This window comes from Galeopterus variegatus, unplaced genomic scaffold (genome assembly GCF_000696425.1).
Source record: "Galeopterus variegatus unplaced genomic scaffold, G_variegatus-3.0.2 Scaffold857, whole genome shotgun sequence".
NCBI classification, from domain to species: Eukaryota; Metazoa; Chordata; class Mammalia; order Dermoptera; family Cynocephalidae; genus Galeopterus; species Galeopterus variegatus.
In genome coordinates, this window is record NW_007726968.1 from 93,470 (window position 1) to 111,695 (window position 18,226).

General features: G+C 38.4%; 1 protein-coding gene across 3 annotated transcripts in view; it reads right to left on the reverse strand.

Annotated features, from left to right (window-relative positions):
• Positions 1-18,226, reverse strand: part of LOC103590680 (rho GTPase-activating protein 10) — a 209,160-nt gene that overhangs the window by 66,113 nt on the left and 124,821 nt on the right. For all 3 annotated transcript variants that reach the window (XR_550495.1, XR_550494.1, XM_008572972.1), the window contains exon 12: positions 6,029-6,179. Coding sequence is in view for 1 of the 3 variants with exons in the window: in XM_008572972.1 (XP_008571194.1) it covers positions 6,029-6,179 (151 nt within the window). In the remaining 2 variants the exon portion in view is untranslated. The remainder of the gene's footprint in view (positions 1-6,028; positions 6,180-18,226) is intronic.

An 18,226-nucleotide genomic window follows, 5' to 3' on the forward strand; every position in this document is an offset into this window, starting at 1 on the left:
AAAAAAAAAAAAAACTGATGGCAAAAACAAGGACAGAAACACAATGATAGATTTACCTAAATCTATCATTTTATAAGCCTAAAATGTAGCTGATATTATCCATTTTCATTATCTGCTTTCATCTCCCACATCTAGTCTATTAAGAAGTTCCAATAATTTACTTCGACATCTCTCCCAGATATCCATTTTATTTTCCCTTCCCAGTGCTAGTTCAAGCCCACATCAACCTAAGCCTAAATTATTTAACTAGCCTTTTACCTTGGCCTTCCTTATTCCTATAGACAGATTAAGTCAAATTAAGTTTCCTTCAATATTGCTTTCAAAATGGTACAACTCTTCTTCCTTGCTGAAAAATATTCAATGGTTCCTCTGATCATTTTAAGGATTAAGTACATTTTACTGGCTTTAAGAAGAATATTGAGTAGCAGCAGCTAGCATGTGAGGACTTACTGTGTGCCAGACATTGTACTGAAACATATTAACCACCTTAACCTTCTCCACCAACCTCAATGGTAGCTACTATTACTACCCTGATTTTGTAGTTAATAAAATAGATTTAGAGTGTGTAAGCAATTTGTCCATGAGTCACAACACAACCCCTCAGCCCAGGCTTCTAACCATTTACTCATTCCTTAGGCTGTCTTTCTCAGGTCAGGCCCACCTATCACTAATTCCAGTGTCAACCCTGCCCTCTTTCTCATCAGGCTGGCCTCCTCCTCACCCCTTGCTTTGTCTTTCTGCTGCTGCCATGCCTTCATTCATGCTAGTCCCCTCACCTGAAACCCTTCCCCACCCAACTGCCAAAATGGCTCAGCTCGAGGAAACCATAAAACCTTTCCTACATCCAGAACCCTAAGGTCCCCTTCCTCAGGGCTCTCACAGCCCACAGCTGGGCACTTGAACTGCCATGTTGTTTCATATTCTACTGTATAGTGGCAAACAGAATGAGGACAGAAAAGTAACTCCTTGAAAGCAGAAATTGTGTGTGGCATCATGTAGAACTTATAAAAGCTCTTCAATAGATATGTGGCATAATTTAGATTTTAGTATCCATTACCATAAAAATCACTAATAAATGATAGAGGCAGAAAAACTCCAAATAGCTAAAAACATTCCGTATTTTAGGATTAAAAAATCTACATTTAAAAAGATCTTACAGTGGCCTGCTTTCTAGTTTTCTCTTCTCTTGCTCATGTCTCAAAATTGAAACAGATTCTTTCAGCCTACCTCAGATGGCTAATTTATATCATCAGTATCACTCTCATTGACATATGACATTTAAACATTTGGTTACTATTCCAAGTTCTAATTTGATATTATTCAGGCTGAAAGGACATCTAGTATTTTGTCCTACTCTGATTTGGGAGACTGATCCACATTAGGATATGTTCCTTCTTAGGACAGAAGGAAATGATAATGCTTTGTTGTTTATCCATCTCCCTCTCAACAGTACTATTTTCACTCTTTGCTTATAAGGCTCTGTATCGTCATCACGGTACCAACCATGTTGTGGGACTACAATAACACATGCTCGACAAAATGTGCTGCAGTTAACACATTTGCGATCCAAATGTTAAAGTGCCAACCCAACAAAACCCAAGTAAGACCAACACTAAAATAATATTAAATCCTGCCAATTGGCTTGCAAGATAACTTTGTTTTCAACTTGCTATAAATCATATTTTTAAAGTTGACTAAGTAAGTAAACTGCTGTATCGTGTACAAAATAAGATAGGCACAGAATACCTAATTACACAAAAAGATACAAGTAAAAACTAGTCCCATAAATGTCTAATCCTGTTTAAAATTAAAGCTAGCATAAGAGAAGAGAAAACTTAGTCAAAACTCAGGTGGTAATGCTCTTCGCCCCCACTTCCCAAACTTTCACCTAAAATCTGCTTTGAATGAAAAACAAAAAAACAATGATCACTTTCCTCTCATATAGCTTCATAAACATCCCTTGTATTGGGAGGAATTACAACAAACACAACAGCCCCTCTTCATATAAGACGTAGTGAGGATATATATTTGGGGTGCACAAGAGAAAACAAACATACAACACACGCTTAGCTTTTGTAGAGTTACTTTACTTGTAGTTGTAAGGAAATGAAAACACAAAAGGATGACTAGAGAATGAAATGAAAGCAAACCTTTGATTCTTAATCTTTTTAGCACTTAGCAGCCTACCTCATATTTTGCTATTTCACCACCGACTTAGCCAAATCTACTCAGCTTTGAAGTTCCTGAGATTATTAAATGCTATATAAAAGTGAACAATATGGCTTCTACAAAATAATAAAAGAATCTCAGTGAAGATTTAATAACTGTTCTAATTTAAGAAATCCAGCTAGATACTATATCCATTTCAGTTCATATTAACCATCAATAAAGATCCTTAACAATAACTGGAATTTTTAAGTCTTCTGCAAATAATAAGTTTAATATCATATATGACAAAGAAAAATAATGAGCACACACAGTGCAGCTACATGTGCCAATGCCAATGAAAGTCTTCATTGTTTAACTAAGTTTCTTTAGTTAAACTGGTCGTCTCTCAACTGGGGGTGGGCTGAATAAGACATAACCAGAGTAAAGACACTAAGTTTCTTTAGTTAAACTGGTCGTCTCTCAACTGGGGGTGGGCTGAATAAGACATAACAGAAGTCACGTCTAACAGCGGAGGATTTCTCTCCTGGCTCATGCTGGCGGGATCTCTACTTCCTGCCTGTCCTACTGTGGCCCCTGCTAACAGGCGTGCTGACTCTCTCCTAATGACTTTTTGATCTGCCTGATGTTGAATGAAATCAGTTCTGAGTGTTTTCCAAGACTGGCTGTTGGTACATCACATAGTCTCATACTCTACTCAGTGCAGAAGAAAAAAATAACATGCCACAGACCACTTCACTCAAATACCAAATTTGTGACCAAATCACAGGGCTGAAGAAAATCTCCAGCCATCCAATCCAGTCCCTCTAATCTTGGCATACAGTCTAACTTTTAAGCAAAAGCTATTTATCCTGGATTTTATTAAATCAAATTTAACTTATACTACAATGGTATAAATAGTATAAGTGGGGGGACAACATATTTGCAATTAAATTTTCTATCAAACTAGAAAATTTGGAAAAATAATCAACCAAATTAGTCCATAATGCATTTTTTTTTTTTTTTTTGTCTTTTTTATCTTTTTCCGTGTCCGGCAACAGATCGCAACCCTCAGTGCTGCCCCCGTACCGGACCGGGGACCGGCAACGGGATCGCAACCCTCGGTGCTGCTCCCACGCCTCGCTCAGCCAGTGAGTGGGAACCGGTCTGTACGTGGGATCCGAACCCTCAGGCGGGAGCGCCGCCGCGCCTCCCAAGCGGCGCACTTATCCAGTGCGCCACCGGGCCGGCCCCATAATGCATATTTTAACCAAACTAGGTAAACATGGGAAGTGACTTTACTACTATCAACAACAACAAAAAAATACCTAAAAAAAGATAAAACTTTTTGGGCCAGCCCTGTGGCTCACTCGGGAGAGTACGGCGCTGGTAGCACCGAGGCCATGGGCTCAGATCCTGTATAGGGATGGCCGGTGCGCTTGCTGGCTGAGCGTAGTGTGGACCACCCCATACCAAGGGTTGTGACCCCCTTACCGGTCAAAAAAAAAAAAGATAAAACTTTTTGAAACCTTCAAATAGTGTGGACAATTAGATGATTCAGGCTACTAAGAAAAAAAAAATTAAATCCTAGCAACAAGAATATATCTTTTTTGAGGGGGTAGAGTTTTCAATATGCTAAGTGACGTTCAATAATATGAATAGCTTTTTAGTATCCTTTCCCTATATGCTTCCTTTCAAAAAGCATATTCACCACCCGTCTTATTTCCCAATTCCTTAGAATACACAAAATATGAAAACCTATGATAAAATACAAATCCTTCTTTGCTCTCACTGAAGCAACTTTTTCACACAACTTGAATTTCACAATGTTTAGCTACAAGTAACTGGTGGAGTGTGGGGTAGGTATAATAGCTTTTAATTCCTTTATCTTATCTTATGAACTCTAAGTTAAAATAAAATCACTCCATGACCAAACTCATGAGCTTTCTTGGTTCTGACAACTTTCAAAAAAACCAAGGCTACATTTAAGAAGGATTAATGTAAAGTTATAAAATACTTCATAAAATACAAAATGTAGGATAAAACATAATACATAATGAACATAAAAACAGAATAAAGCAGTATTTGAGACTCTTCTTTCCCTTAAATTCAAAAAATCTTTAAGAATTATCGTATCACCTAAAAGTTAGGAAAGCTATGATTGCATACAATCTTGAGTTTTCCCATAGAAGATATGCTGAATACCACTATGGAAGCTTCTTACCCATTAATAATCATTTAGCAAGCCAACAATCAAAAGATTCGTTCATTATGTAAATTTAATTGGATATTATGATTCCATTCCTAGGAAAAGTGGATGTGATTCTAAGGCAAAATGTCCCTTTTTTGTCATCCCCTGTGTGAAATATAGTCAATTCCATTTTTCTTAATGGACGATGAGCCAATTTAAGTATTATTCTATGTCTTCTTGATTTCTTTCTCCCCTCCTACTTTCCAACATTTGCTTATTTCACGATTTATTAACACTTCTATCAGAGGACAAGTGAGATGTAAAGAGAAGGTGCAATTCAAACCAGTCAGTTTTACTCCTTATTAGCAACTCTGTTAAGAGTGAAAGTGAGAAAAAGAGAGAATAAAAGTTAACTGGGATCAGAAGTTGAAACTACTGTCTAAACGCAAGTTCTGAAATTGTAAGTTGATTTTAATGATTCATGTCTTTCCTCTGCAAAATAAGGACTTGATTGCAAAACTAATACTTATATCATATATACATATGTCTTAAGCAATTTAAAGGAATACTAGAATGTTTCTGCCCTCCAGTGTTATTGCAGGAGGCACTCTGAGTCTTCCTGCAGATACCTCTGAGTTGGATGAGTTGAAGACAGTTGTCACCTCCCTGTATGGATCTTTGTACATCAACTACCTGGCCACTGGAATGTACAGCTGCTTATGACGAACGTATTGCCATAAGCATCCTTATCCCCTTCTTTCCTTTCATGATTATCTCACACTTCCAAACCAACATAACCTCAGTAACTCAAAAGGATAATAAATGAAAGATATTTTTTTTTTAAAAGGAGGAAGAAAAATAAAAACTAATTTCAAATTTGAGAAATCGTCTCTATGGGCAGGGAAGCCCAATGACAACAGTCACAGTTTTAGACATGCATGCTGAAAATGCAGGTTGTGAGACCAGGCTCTTCTTATTCACCACAACAATAACCATCTGCTTCCAAATCAGCAATTAGTGGCCTCTGCATGCTTCACACTCTTGTTTTATATGGATCAGCTTTGAAAGTTCGGGTTTGCAGGCTCTCTTTAAAAACTGGGCAACCTGGCAATGTGGACACATGGCAACTGTTAGCTGGAACATGGTTGCTTGGATAGGACGTGAGAACTTGAATTTGCCAGAGTCCCACTGCAGCCCAGTTCACTCAGCCCAGTCCTGGTGAGCAGGTCAATGTGTCACCCCTGCCTGATGAAAAGGTTAGAGAATCAGGGAAGGTGCAGAAGCCAAAAACCCTAGTGCAGTGGCGAACTGTGCCTTTAATCTAGATGCATTTAACATTAGACTATCAATTCCTCTCCCTAGATTTCTGCTTTAATTTCAGTTCCCTTTCCATGTGTCTCAGGGTTACATAACCTCACAGGAGGTCACACAAGTCTCCCAAAAAAGAAATTTAAGCTGTCTTTTAAAAATAAAAAAAGAACCATGCATAAAAAAGACAAACACAAAACCAAAACTTGCATTTTCCTCCTGACAAGAAAGCTTCTCCCTCCCTGTTAATCTTAAAAATTATAATCAAGAGAAAAAGAAATGAAAACACAGAGGATAGAAAACCGTGGCCCACCCTGAGGACATACGATATGCCATACTCTCAACAACAGGCTGTCAAGCAGAGAAACATAAGCAACATCTTACCGTCTTCCAGCTCGAGACAAAGATTATATACCGCCACGGGCCTCTTTGTCCTCTGGCCTTGTCTCTTCGATTGCCTTGGTGGAGCATTTGGGGGCGATGCTGACAGGCAGCTGGGCTCAAAGAATGTGGTATCAGGCGGAGTTCGAAAAATCTGCCATTGAGGCATAAAGGACATTAGTTTTTTACCCTGAACAGAAACCAGAAACCTGTGTATTGCTACAGTAAACCAGCATCAAACAACATTTGATTTGGAGTTCATTCAAGATAGGCTAGGGCCAAAAATACATTCCTTCACATTTGGGGAATAGGTCGTAAGCCTTTTATTTATTTTTAACATAAGATTTCAAAATAAAATTTCACATTAAAATTAAGTAAAAGCAACATCAGATCATTATATTTCAAGTAATTCATTCTAAAACTAAACAAGTGTGATGATCTTTACCGGATGTAGACAGTACCACGGCTCTTCATCCACAGAAAATGTAGCCAGGATAAAACGTTAAAAACAAGTATCCCAACAAATTTCAGAGGATTATATTTATGCCAAAATGCTAGTCTCAATTTTTTTTCAAACTACATAAACAGAAACATACAACTGCAAATATTTTTTCTACATTTAAAAATAGCTTGTACTTATGAAATTACCTTTTTGGATTCCCATTTACATTTTTCATAAGATGTTTTGCAGATTTTATCAGTTTATTTAATACCCTCCAACTTCTCTTAATAATTTTCCCTTTCATTTATGAAACCCAGAATATTAGCACCTTGATCTATCTACAGTGTCATTCAAATATCAACAATAATAACATGAATTAAAATGTGCTTCCTCTTGCTTAGCAATTTTTTCCTTTTGAGAAAAAGCAATCTGTGCCACAAAGGGAAGGATAACATATAGTGTAATTTATAATAGACCTCCCACAGCTGCCAAGACCTGACTTCAGAGGCTTCCTTCCAACAGCACTGGCGACCCTTCGGCCTTCAATGAAGTCATCAAATAAAATTTATTAGAGACATCAACCTAACAGACACTGCATTTCCAAAGGACTGACATTCCTCAGGTAGAAAGAGAAAATAGGAAGAAAGCCAACTAGCTTTAAACAAGATATAAATGTAAAACAATAAAAGGAACTGCATGAATATCCTACAGTTATAAAAAAAAATTATTTCTACACTTAAATAAAACCAGGCACATGACCTGTGATACCTGTGAGAGTGTCACATATGTGTATCACATTTAATAACAATGATGTTGGAGTTCTAATTGCAGAGCTAAAAGGTCTCACCTAAAAACTACTATATACCAATAAAAATAAGCAATTTTAACAGAACATTTGCTTTATAGTACCATACTGCCCCCTCATGTGTAAATGGAATAGAAAAATGATTTAAATTACGGTGGACAAATATTTGCTGGTGAAAATTTAATTTATTGCTCCAACTGGTAACCTGGTAACACCACATTTCCACAGAATCTGCATTTCAATAGGGCACTCTGGCAAATAGCAAACTGCTTACCAGCCTTAAAAATCCTCTGCTGCCTAGACTATTGCCCACAGCTGGATTTATTGCCATCTGACCTTGTTCAAATTAAAGAAAGTTGTAGAGTGGTAGGAACGAGAGACCAGTTGGGTTGATGAAAATAGTGAAGGAGAGAAGAAAAGATGGGAAACGTAATTTCATTGAAAGAAAATGGCACCTGTGGCCAGCATTTGGAATAGCTCCTTGATTGACCTATGTTTGATTTTTACAAATATGACAAATGCCTTTGGGATATTACCAGAATAGGAAATGAAACAATACACAGAGCCAGTACATCCAAAGCATAAAGAAGCAACAGAGAAGTAATATCCCAAGAACTAGCACCGGATAGATGACAGCATTCCTGGAATGGTACAAATGTTGACAACTGCTTCACCTCCTCCTTCACTTTGCGGTGGGGGTACAGGGGAAGGGGGTGGGGGAGTGAGGCAGCCCCAGTCTGCAGAGCCAGAATACCAAGCAAAATGAGACTCGAGAGAGTGACACTGATGCTCCCAGGGGACTGATCTGAGTCCTTCCCAGCACCTCAGTCCAGAATGCAGGACTGGGCCTAAATCTACAGGATACTTAGGCACTATTTAGTTTGTATCAGAATATCTGGGAATAGGGACTGGGTTGAGGGTTTTTTTATTGTTTTCTTTGGTTTACATTTTAAAGCTCCCCAGGTAATTCTTTTGTGTAGCCAAGGCTAAGAAACACTGATTGAGAGAGTCATTCCACAGTATTCTACACTTGCCTTGGATGGAATAAAGTCAAAATCAAAACACCCAGACAAATTACTTCAGAAAAATTGGCAGTGGACATATACAATCAATTCCTTGGACTTTTCCAACTCCTAACTAGGCATAAAATATTTCAAAGATTCTAAATACCAACCACTCCTTCGATAAGCTCTATGTTGTATTAGCATTTCAAAGATAAACTATCATCCAGAATAGTGCAGGTACCAAATCACAGACACTAACTTGAGACAGCACTACGCTGGCTTTTAAGTTTTACCAGTTACAGAAGCTTAGATGTTCTTCTTAAAACAGTGTATCTCATTTTCTCATGTGTATAATGAGGGCCATAACACCTACATCTTAAGTTATTATAAGAATCACATAAGATGTTTATAAAGTGTTCAGTACAGGACTTGGCAAACAGTAACAAATGGCAGCTACTTGTATTTGTAATATGATCACATACAGTAAATAATAAAAAAAATGAATTTATTACTCTGCTCAACCACTGTTTTGATAGGGCACTAATTTCTTGAGTTCTTAAATATTCCCTAAGTTCAATGCTCTGAGCAAAGTCATTCTAAAGTATTCTAGGAAAGGACATCGAGCAATGGGCTAATGGGAAGTAACAAACAGAGCACCTTAAAAAATTCCCAGGTAACCCAGAATCAGAGATTCTTGTTTTGTGTATTTATTTCTGCACATTACCACTGAAATTTTAGGTTTAAATTACTTCCTATTTCATTTATTAAATTTAACATTTAATAAACACCTACTAGGTAGCAGGCTTTCTCAGAAGCATTTTTATATTCAAAACCTTTGAGATAATTATTGTTCCCTGCACTTTACAAATGAGAAAAGCTCAAAATTTAAATAATCAGCCCAAGCCTCCACAGTTTAAAAATGGTAGAGGTGGCATTTGAACTTTCTTTTTTAATTTTAATTTAATTTTATTTTTTGCTAAAAGGGAAATTTATTTAACATAAATGCATACATTAATTAAAAAGAGAGATTTTTAAGTCAACAATCACTTTTGCACCTTAAGAAACTAGAAAACAAAGAGCAAACCAAGCCTAGATATAGTTAAGGAAGTAAATAATAAAAATTAGAAAATAGATGAAAGAAGTAGAAAATAGGAAAAAAAAGAGAACAATCAATGAAACCAAAAGTTGGTAATTTGATGAGATCCACAAAATTGACAAACCTTTACCTCGATGGACTGAGAAAAAAGAGAGAAGATTCAAATAACTAAAATCAGAAACAAAAGAGGGATCATTACAACAAAATTTACAGAAAACAAAAGGGTTATAAGAGGATATTTTGAATAATTGTTGATCAACAAATTAGATTATCTAAATGAAATGAATAAGTTCCTAGAAACATACCACCTACCAAGACTGAGCTATGAAAAAAAAAAGTTTGAATAGAACTACAGCTCGTGAGATGAGTGATTATCATTTTGGGGTTACAGATGAAGGAACTTCCTTGAGGATTTCTTACAGGGCTGGTCATGTGGTGGTGAACTCCCACAGTGTTTTTTTGTCTGAAAATTACACTTTTTCCCCCTCATTTCTGAAGGATAGCCTTGCTGGTAGAGTGTTCTTGGCTGGCAGTTTTTTTCTTTTAGTAGTTTGAATAATATCATTCCATTTTCTCCTAGCCTATGGAGTTTCTGTTGAGAAGTCTACTATTAGGCTGACGGGCTCCCTTATAGGTGACTTGACAATTTTTCTTGTTTAAGATTCTCTCTTCATCTTTGAGCTTTGCCCGCTTGACTGTAATGTGTCTTGGAGAGGACCTTTTTGGGCTGAATCTGTTTGGGGATTGTTTAGCCTCCTATATCTGAAGGTTTACATCTCTCCCCATATGTGGGAAGTTTTCCATTATTATTTCATTGAATAGGTTTTCCATGCCTTTTCCTTTCTCCTCCTTCTGGATCACCCATGAATTGAATATTTGTGCACTTCAGGTTGTCTGCTAGCTCTCTTAGATTTTCTTCATGTTTTAATTTTTTTTTTGTCTGCCTGGGTTATTTTGAAAACACTATGTTCAAGATCAGAAATTCTTTCTTCTGCTTGTTCTGGCCTGCTGCTTAAGCTCTTGGTTGCTTTTTATATTTCGTTGAGTGACTCTTTCAGTACCATGAGTTCTGCTATATTCTTTTTTAAGGTATTAACCTCTTTTGTAAACTTCATCCTTCATATCCTGATTTTTTTTTTTCTCATTTCATTATGTCATCTAACTGAGTCTTCTTGTATCTCAGTGAGTTTCCTTAAGATTGTTGCTCAGAATTCCTTTTAAGTCATTTCAAGGGTTCCCTGCTCTATAGGGTCTGGAATTTGAGATTTGCTGCATTCTTTCAGTGGTGTCATATTTTCTCGGATGTTTGTATTCCAAGTATCTCTATGTTGATGTCTTGTCATCTGGTAGAGCAGTTGTTTCTTCTATTACTCTGGAGTGGGTTTTGAAGAGAGAGACATCCCTTCTTTTTCTGGTCTCCACTGGTGACTCTTATGCCAATGCAGTCAAGTGTCTGGTGGGCTACCTGTATGATGGCTGTGGCTACCGCTGTGGCACTGAGCCACTTTTGCAGCAACCGTGGCTGTGGCGGTGGCTATGGCGGGCCACCCACATGGAAGTGGTGGTTTTGTAGTTCTAGCCTGCTTCCAGGCAGGGGATGCTACCCCTGGCTCCTGCCTAGGACCCCGGGTGTGCTCTATTTCCTGCCTGCTTCCAGGTGGAGGGGGCAGCCCTCAGCTTCTGCCTGGGACCCTGGGCATATTCTGCTTCTTGCCTGAACATTTGAGCTCTTAACTCTGATTCCAAAGTCCCTACTGCCACACTACCAAAATATTATAGTTTATGAAACAAAAATTAATTCCTAGGGGAAAAAAATCATCAGCTAGTATTGTCCTGTATCTGTTTAGAAAGAGTAAAACTGGGGAATATATGTACATAAACTCACTGTCATTGTGCTGTGCCCTCCTAGATGTTTCAAGAATGTACTACCTTTCATATGCATTCACCTTGTCTTCCAATGCACTATCTTCAGTTCCAAAGTCATTTTTCTTCAAGCTGCAAAGCTATGCTTTTATGGTTCTCTCTGAAATGCCAGGAATGATTTAAAAGGATATTCTTTTTAGATCAAGCAAAAGAGGAAATAGTAAAAGTATTTACTTTAAAATTTTGACCTGTTTTTTGGCAAAGTTAAAATTTAATTTATCTTGCTCTACATTGCCAAGATGTGTGTCATCTCTAAATATAACATTGCTTTTTCAGTTCCAGAACCACTGCATGGCTGCAAATTCTTATCACCCGTGTCTCTTTCCAAGACCTTTCCACTCTAACTTTCCCAGCCTCATACTTCACACTGCCTTTGTTCTAGTATAGATGAACTCATCTTAAGCAATATTGAGAATCAAGAGATCTAGTGTATTCAAAACTTTTTTTTTTTCAGGGTAGAAACTTCTTCACTGCACTTGTGTATTTACAACATAAGAAAAACTCGAACGAGACAATACTATGACAGAAAACAAAACTCCACGCATAGGTGTGTTGGGTAAGGAAGTGCTTACTTACTCAGGTCTCCTCAGAGTGTCAGCACAAACACGAGTCTGGCACCACTGTTTCGAGCCACAGATTCCTCACACACAATAAATTGCATGTTTATGCCCATGTGACTCAGCCATATGTATCTAGCCATCCCCAAGTCTTTCATGCTCTGCTACCTGGGCTCACGTGTGGCAATGACAGTGATACTTCTGACAGAAATACTTTCCAGATAACAGGAGATAAGAATGGTCTCTGAAATTTTTGCTTTAGAACCCAACTCAAACCTGCAGCATTTGATTCAACTGAATTAATAAACATTATGGGTAAAGAAAATTAAGGGAGATGAGATAATTCTTTTATCAAAAGTTGTTGCTACAGAATGTTTGTTGGTTTTTCTTGTGCTGGGAAGATCATTAATATGTTTGTATACTCCTGTCATCTCAAATAATTACAGTTGCAACTATTGGGTACTTGCAATATGAGGGTACTTAAAAAGTTCATGGAAAAACAGAATTGAGAGATAATACAAATCTTTCCATGAACTATATGAAGTACCCTCGTATGCCCAACATTATGCCAAGTGCTTTAACTTAGAAAGATTTGAGCCAGATTTCTTGATTCCAGCGTGCATGTCTTGGTCACTGTGCCCCACTGTCTCTCATATCACCCAGTCACGTGAAGCCTCCCTCATACTATGTCCTCTCTGGTGATGTCTCATCTCACACAACTATGTCGTGCATGTCTTGGTCACTGTGCCCCACTGTCTCTCATATCACCCAATCACGTGAAGCCTCCCTCATACTATGTCCTCTCTGGTGATGTCTCATCTCACACAACTATGTGTATCCATAAGCAGGCAGAGCTAAACCCAGAAAGAAGATAGCTGGGAATCAATGCATACTCTCCTGAGTAAACTTTTAACATAGAAAAGAGGGACTGAGTTGGCTGCAAGGTCTCCTGAACTTCCATCTGTGACTTAACTTCAGATCTGGTTTAGATACCACGTGAACAACTCACACAGAGCACTAAAAACTTTTTCCAGCTGTATGACCTTGAATCAGTACTACCGCATGACCAAATATGGGTCTTTTCTAGAAAATTTAAATAGAATTTGTAATAGAGACTTCCAGTGAAGTACCAGTTGGGTTCATGCTTGAGGCTGGGAATATTCTATGGCTTCATGTTTGCTCTGGTCCATTGAAACTGAGAACCTCAGAGCTGGAAAGTATCCTGGTTAGGCCAACCCCTTCATTTCACAGTTGAGCAAACTGAGGCCCATGTGGTTAAAGATTTGCTCATGTTCACACCACTAGTTAGTGGTAGACTCAGGCCTTACTCCCAAACCAGGACTTCAACCAACTGTATTTCTCATCTGGCTGGCTCTGACCCTTTCTCTCCAACAAAGTATCCTTGTGTACCTCCTCTTCTGGGGAGATTTTGCTCACCAGTTGAAATTCCTCAAGGTGCTGACATATGTATTATCTGGCACGATCTTCCAGGCACAGGTCCGTGAGGCTGACACACTGGAGCAATGTTAAGGGTCCTGTTTGGAGTCCTGCTGCTATCCTCTGCTGTGTCACAGGAGATGGGAGAAGGGCAGCCAAGGAAAAAAGGGAGGGAAGAAGGAAAAAGGACACATTCCCTTTCCAGTGGTCATTCATCCCACAGGCTCAGGCCCTGACCGTGGCCCAGACTTAGCATGAGCTTTTCGAAAAACAACTTTGAGTTCTGATTACAACTAAAAAAGTAAAAGAAAAAAAGGGTACTTTTTGGAATATATCAAATTGATAGAGTTCCTGTTTTTCTTTCTAAATGTTTTCTTATTCAAAATATTTTAACATTTACTTGTACATATTTGTGGGGTACAGTGTGTTGTTTCAATAGGCGCACATACTACACAATGATTCATTTAGGTAGATGAAATAGCACCGTTTTGTACCCATTAGTTCACCGCTTTTCTAAATTTGGGCGTTTAATTTCAGGAGACAGTTTCAGACTTTTTTCTGAAAACCCATTAGGGTATACCGTAATGATTTCTGTTGCACTCTGCACACTAAATAGAATGATACATAACTGACCGGTTTTTGCCTTAAAGACTTCAGTAAATGACAGCATTTATCAATCAGACTTCATAATGTGGAACATACTCCCAGAACTACCTACTCCAAACCACAGGTATTTTGGTGGCATTAACTATGGCTGCAACATCAGTGCCCTGTTTCTTCCAGGGTTTAAAAACAGAGGAAATTGCAGTAATAATAACTCTGATAACATGCTGGGAACCAAATGGTATTAAAGTAATTTTCAAATGTTCACAAAATGACTTTTTCCTGATCTACATAAAGTGAACCTCTCCTGATTAAGCCAAAGCTGCATCACTCATGTCCATGGTGTGAACATATATTCCCAATTATAAAATGCTGTTTTCTGGTTTGTAAACCTTTAAAAACACTCCAGGTGCAGTTTTATCAATTTGCACCTGCAAACATTTGGGAAACGCAGCACAGAGATTCCAAAGTCAGAAGAAAACACTTTCCCAAACACAGCTGTAACTTTGACTTTCATAACCCAGTATCTACAAAGACTCTTTAAAAAGCCAGTACCAGCTAGAATTTTTTTTTGATGTACCCTTTGCTCACATGCAAACAAAAAGTTTACATCTCAGCGATAAAGGCTAGACTAACATTAACAAAATACTCTATGACAACTAGAAGGCAGACTACATACATGATATACCTTTGTTTATTCTCTTCCATTTCCTCCTCCAATTCTGGTTACAACATCTTTTGAGGTTCTTTTCTTTCTCTCTTTTTCACCCTTCTTTTTGGGCCTCAAGCCCCACTTAGCAATCACTTGATCCTAATAGCAAGCAGCACAGAAGATCAGAACACTGGAAGCCTGCCATCCCATCTGCAGTCCCAAAGCCCTGGGGATCCCCCAGGAGTGGACTCCCTGTCCAGGCTAATGTGATCCCTGATAAGTGTCACCTGTGAAACTTTAAACTGAAAATAAGTAAACACATTTAAAATGGACTCATCTCATGAAATTTTCTAGGTTAATGGTATTTTTCTGTTGGAAAACAAGCTATGACCCCTAGTCATTCGTATAAGCCTGAATAACTACTTCTCTACCAAAAAAATAAGTCATGGACCTACTAATCTCTCGGAGGACACTGAATTTTAATCAGAGTGAAGAAAACATCTCTTGAAGGCATGTGTATGTATTTATCAAAATCATCTGAAACCCTTTCCAAGTACATATGCCGGCAGGCATGCTCTACGTATTTAAGAGATAATGCAACATTCTTTTTTTCCCATTTTAGTTCTTAACATTCTTTTTTTTTTCCATTTTAGTTCTAATAAAAATAAAATGCCTAAAGCAAAACCACGTTTTAAAGGTGGTCAATAGTGGTACGATATGAAAGGCTGCACTAGGGGTGTGGGGTGGGGGGATATTGTCAGCCTTCATATTTAATCACTGCTCCTAAGATTTATGTGAATAGTTTGGTTTTTCTCTTTGTCTTGATAAAGTTTTTTCCCAAAATTACAATTTATTCTTGTTACAAGGATGATAACACACATTACTTTCCTTGTACAATGTTAGTAAACACAAGAAAGTCCTTAAAAGAAGTTAAAAACCACCCTTCATCCAACATCCATAAACAATTCTGTTAAAATTTTTATGACTATTCTTCAGGGATTTTTCTCTTCTTGTAACATTTTGTCTCATTCTAAAGCAGAAAACAGTCAATACATTCAGGACAACTATATATGGACCTCGGACTCCTAGAATTTACCAGTGTTGTCTCTAGTTATACATGAGATGTGGCCTCTGCTATGTGCTCACAGATCTGTTAAGACTAAGCGTAAGATTTGACTTCTAAACACATTAGGACACAGCTAAATTTTATGTTCCAATTGAAACATTTCTAATCAAGGGTGTGGAAAATATTCATGAATACATTTAAAAAACATTTCAAANCCCAAACACAGCTGTAACTTTGACTTTCATAACCCAGTATCTACAAAGACTCTTCACTGAGCCAGTACCAGCTAGAATTTTTTTTTGATGTACCCTTTGCTCACATGCAAACAAAAAGTTTACATCTCAGCAATAAAGGCTAGACTAACATTAACAAAATACTCTATGACAACTAGAAGGCAGACTCCATACATGATATACCTTTGTTTATTCTCTTCCATTTCCTCCTCCAATTCTGGTTACAACATCTTTTTTTTTTCCTTTTTTGTCTCTTTTTCGTGTCCGGCAACGGATCGCAACCCTCAGTGTCGCGCCCGGACCGGGACCGGCAACGGGATCGCAACCCTCGGTGTCGCACCCGCACCTCGCTCAGCCAGTGAGCGGGAACCGGTCTGTATGTGGGATCCGAACCCTCAGCGGGAGCGCCACCGCGCTCCCAAGCAGGGCACTGTAGCAGTGCGCCACCAGGCCGGCCCTGGTTACAACATCTTTTGAAGTTCTTTTCCTTCTCTCTTTTTCACCCTTCTTTTTGGGCCTCAAGCCCCACTTAGCAATCACTTGATCCTAATAGCAAGCAGCACAGAAGATCAGAACACAGGAAGCCTGCCATCCCATCTGCAGTCCCAAAGCCCTGGGGATCCCCCAGGAGTGGACTCCCTGTCCAGGCTAATGTGATCCCTGATAAGTGTCACCTGTGAAACTTTAAACTGAAAATAAGTAAACACATTTAAAATGGACTCATCTCATGAAATTTTCAAGGTTAATGGTATTTTTCTGTTGGAAAACAAGCTATGACCCCTAGTCATTCGTATAAGCCTGAATAACTACTTCCCTACCAAAAAAAATAAGTCATGGACCTACTAATCTCTCGGAGGACACTGAATTTTAATCAGAGTGAAGAAAACATCTCTTGAAGGCATGTGTATGTATTTATCAAAATCATCTGAAACCCTTTCCAAGTACATATGCCGGCAGGCATGCTCTACGTATTTAAGAGATAATGCAACATTCTTTTTTTCCCATTTTAGTTCTAATAAAAATAAAATGCCTAAAGCAAAACCACGTTTTAAAGGTGGTCAATAGTGGTACGATATGAAAGGCTGCACTAGGGGTGTGGGGTGGGGGGATATTGTCAGCCTTCATATTTAATCACTGCTCCTAAGATTTATGTGAATAGTTTGGTTTTTCTCTTTGTCTTGATAAAGTTTTTTCCCAAAATTACAATTTATTCTTGTTACAAGGGTGATAACACACATTACTTTCCTTGTACAATGTTAGTAAACACAAAAAAGTCCTTAAAAGAAGTTAAAAACCACCCTTCATCCAACATCCATAAACAATTCTGTTAAAATTTTTATGACTATTCTTCAGGGATTTTTCTCTTCTTGTAACATTTTGTCTCATTCTAAAGCAGAAAACAGTCAATACATTCAGGACAACTATATATGGACCNAAAGTCCTTAAAAGAAGTTAAAAACCACCCTTCATCCAACATCCATAAACAATTCTGTTAAAATTTTTATGACTATTCTTCAGGGATTTTTCTCTTCTTGTAACATTTTGTCTCATTCTAAAGCAGAAAACAGTCAATACATTCAGGACAACTATATATGGACCTCGGACTCCTAGAATTTACCAGTGTTGTCTCTAGTTATACATGAGATGTGGCCTCTGCTATGTGCTCACAGATCTGTTAAGACTAAGCGCAAGATTTGACTTCTAAACACATTAGGACACAGCTAGATTTTATGTTCCAATTGAAACATTTCTAATCAGGGGTGTGGAAAATATTCATGAATACATTTAAAAAACATTTCAAACAGCCCACTATTCCAACCCTTACCCTGCCAACTTAAGTCTCTGTGGAGGTCACACATCTAGAGCCAGACACCAGTCAGTGTTCATTTTAGTAAGTCTTAAATATGATAACAAAGTATAATCTTTATGTAGTCCCTACACCTTAAAAGGAATAAACATTACTACTTAGATTCTTGGATTCCACATCAGTTTGGAACCTGCTGCCGCTCAGGCATAGCAGCTGTGTTGGATGAGCAAAGGGGAAGATTCTTCCACTGGTCTCACTTCACCCAGGCCTGGGACCAGCTCTGACACAACGTTTCAGTCCCAAAGAATGGTGTAATAATGCCTTGTTAGGTTCATTCCTTCATTGGAAGAAGCTAAAACAATCGGGATAAACAGCCATAGAACCACACACACAGAGGAGAGCGGAAATCGTTCATCTGGGGGCCGACCCCGTGGCTCACTCGGGAGAGTGCGGCGCTGGGAGTGCGGTGGCGCTCCCGCTGTGGGTTCGGATCCTATGTAGGGATGGCCTGTGCGCTCACTGGCTGAGCGCGGTGCGGGCGACACCAAGCCAATGGTTGCAATCCCCTTACCGGTC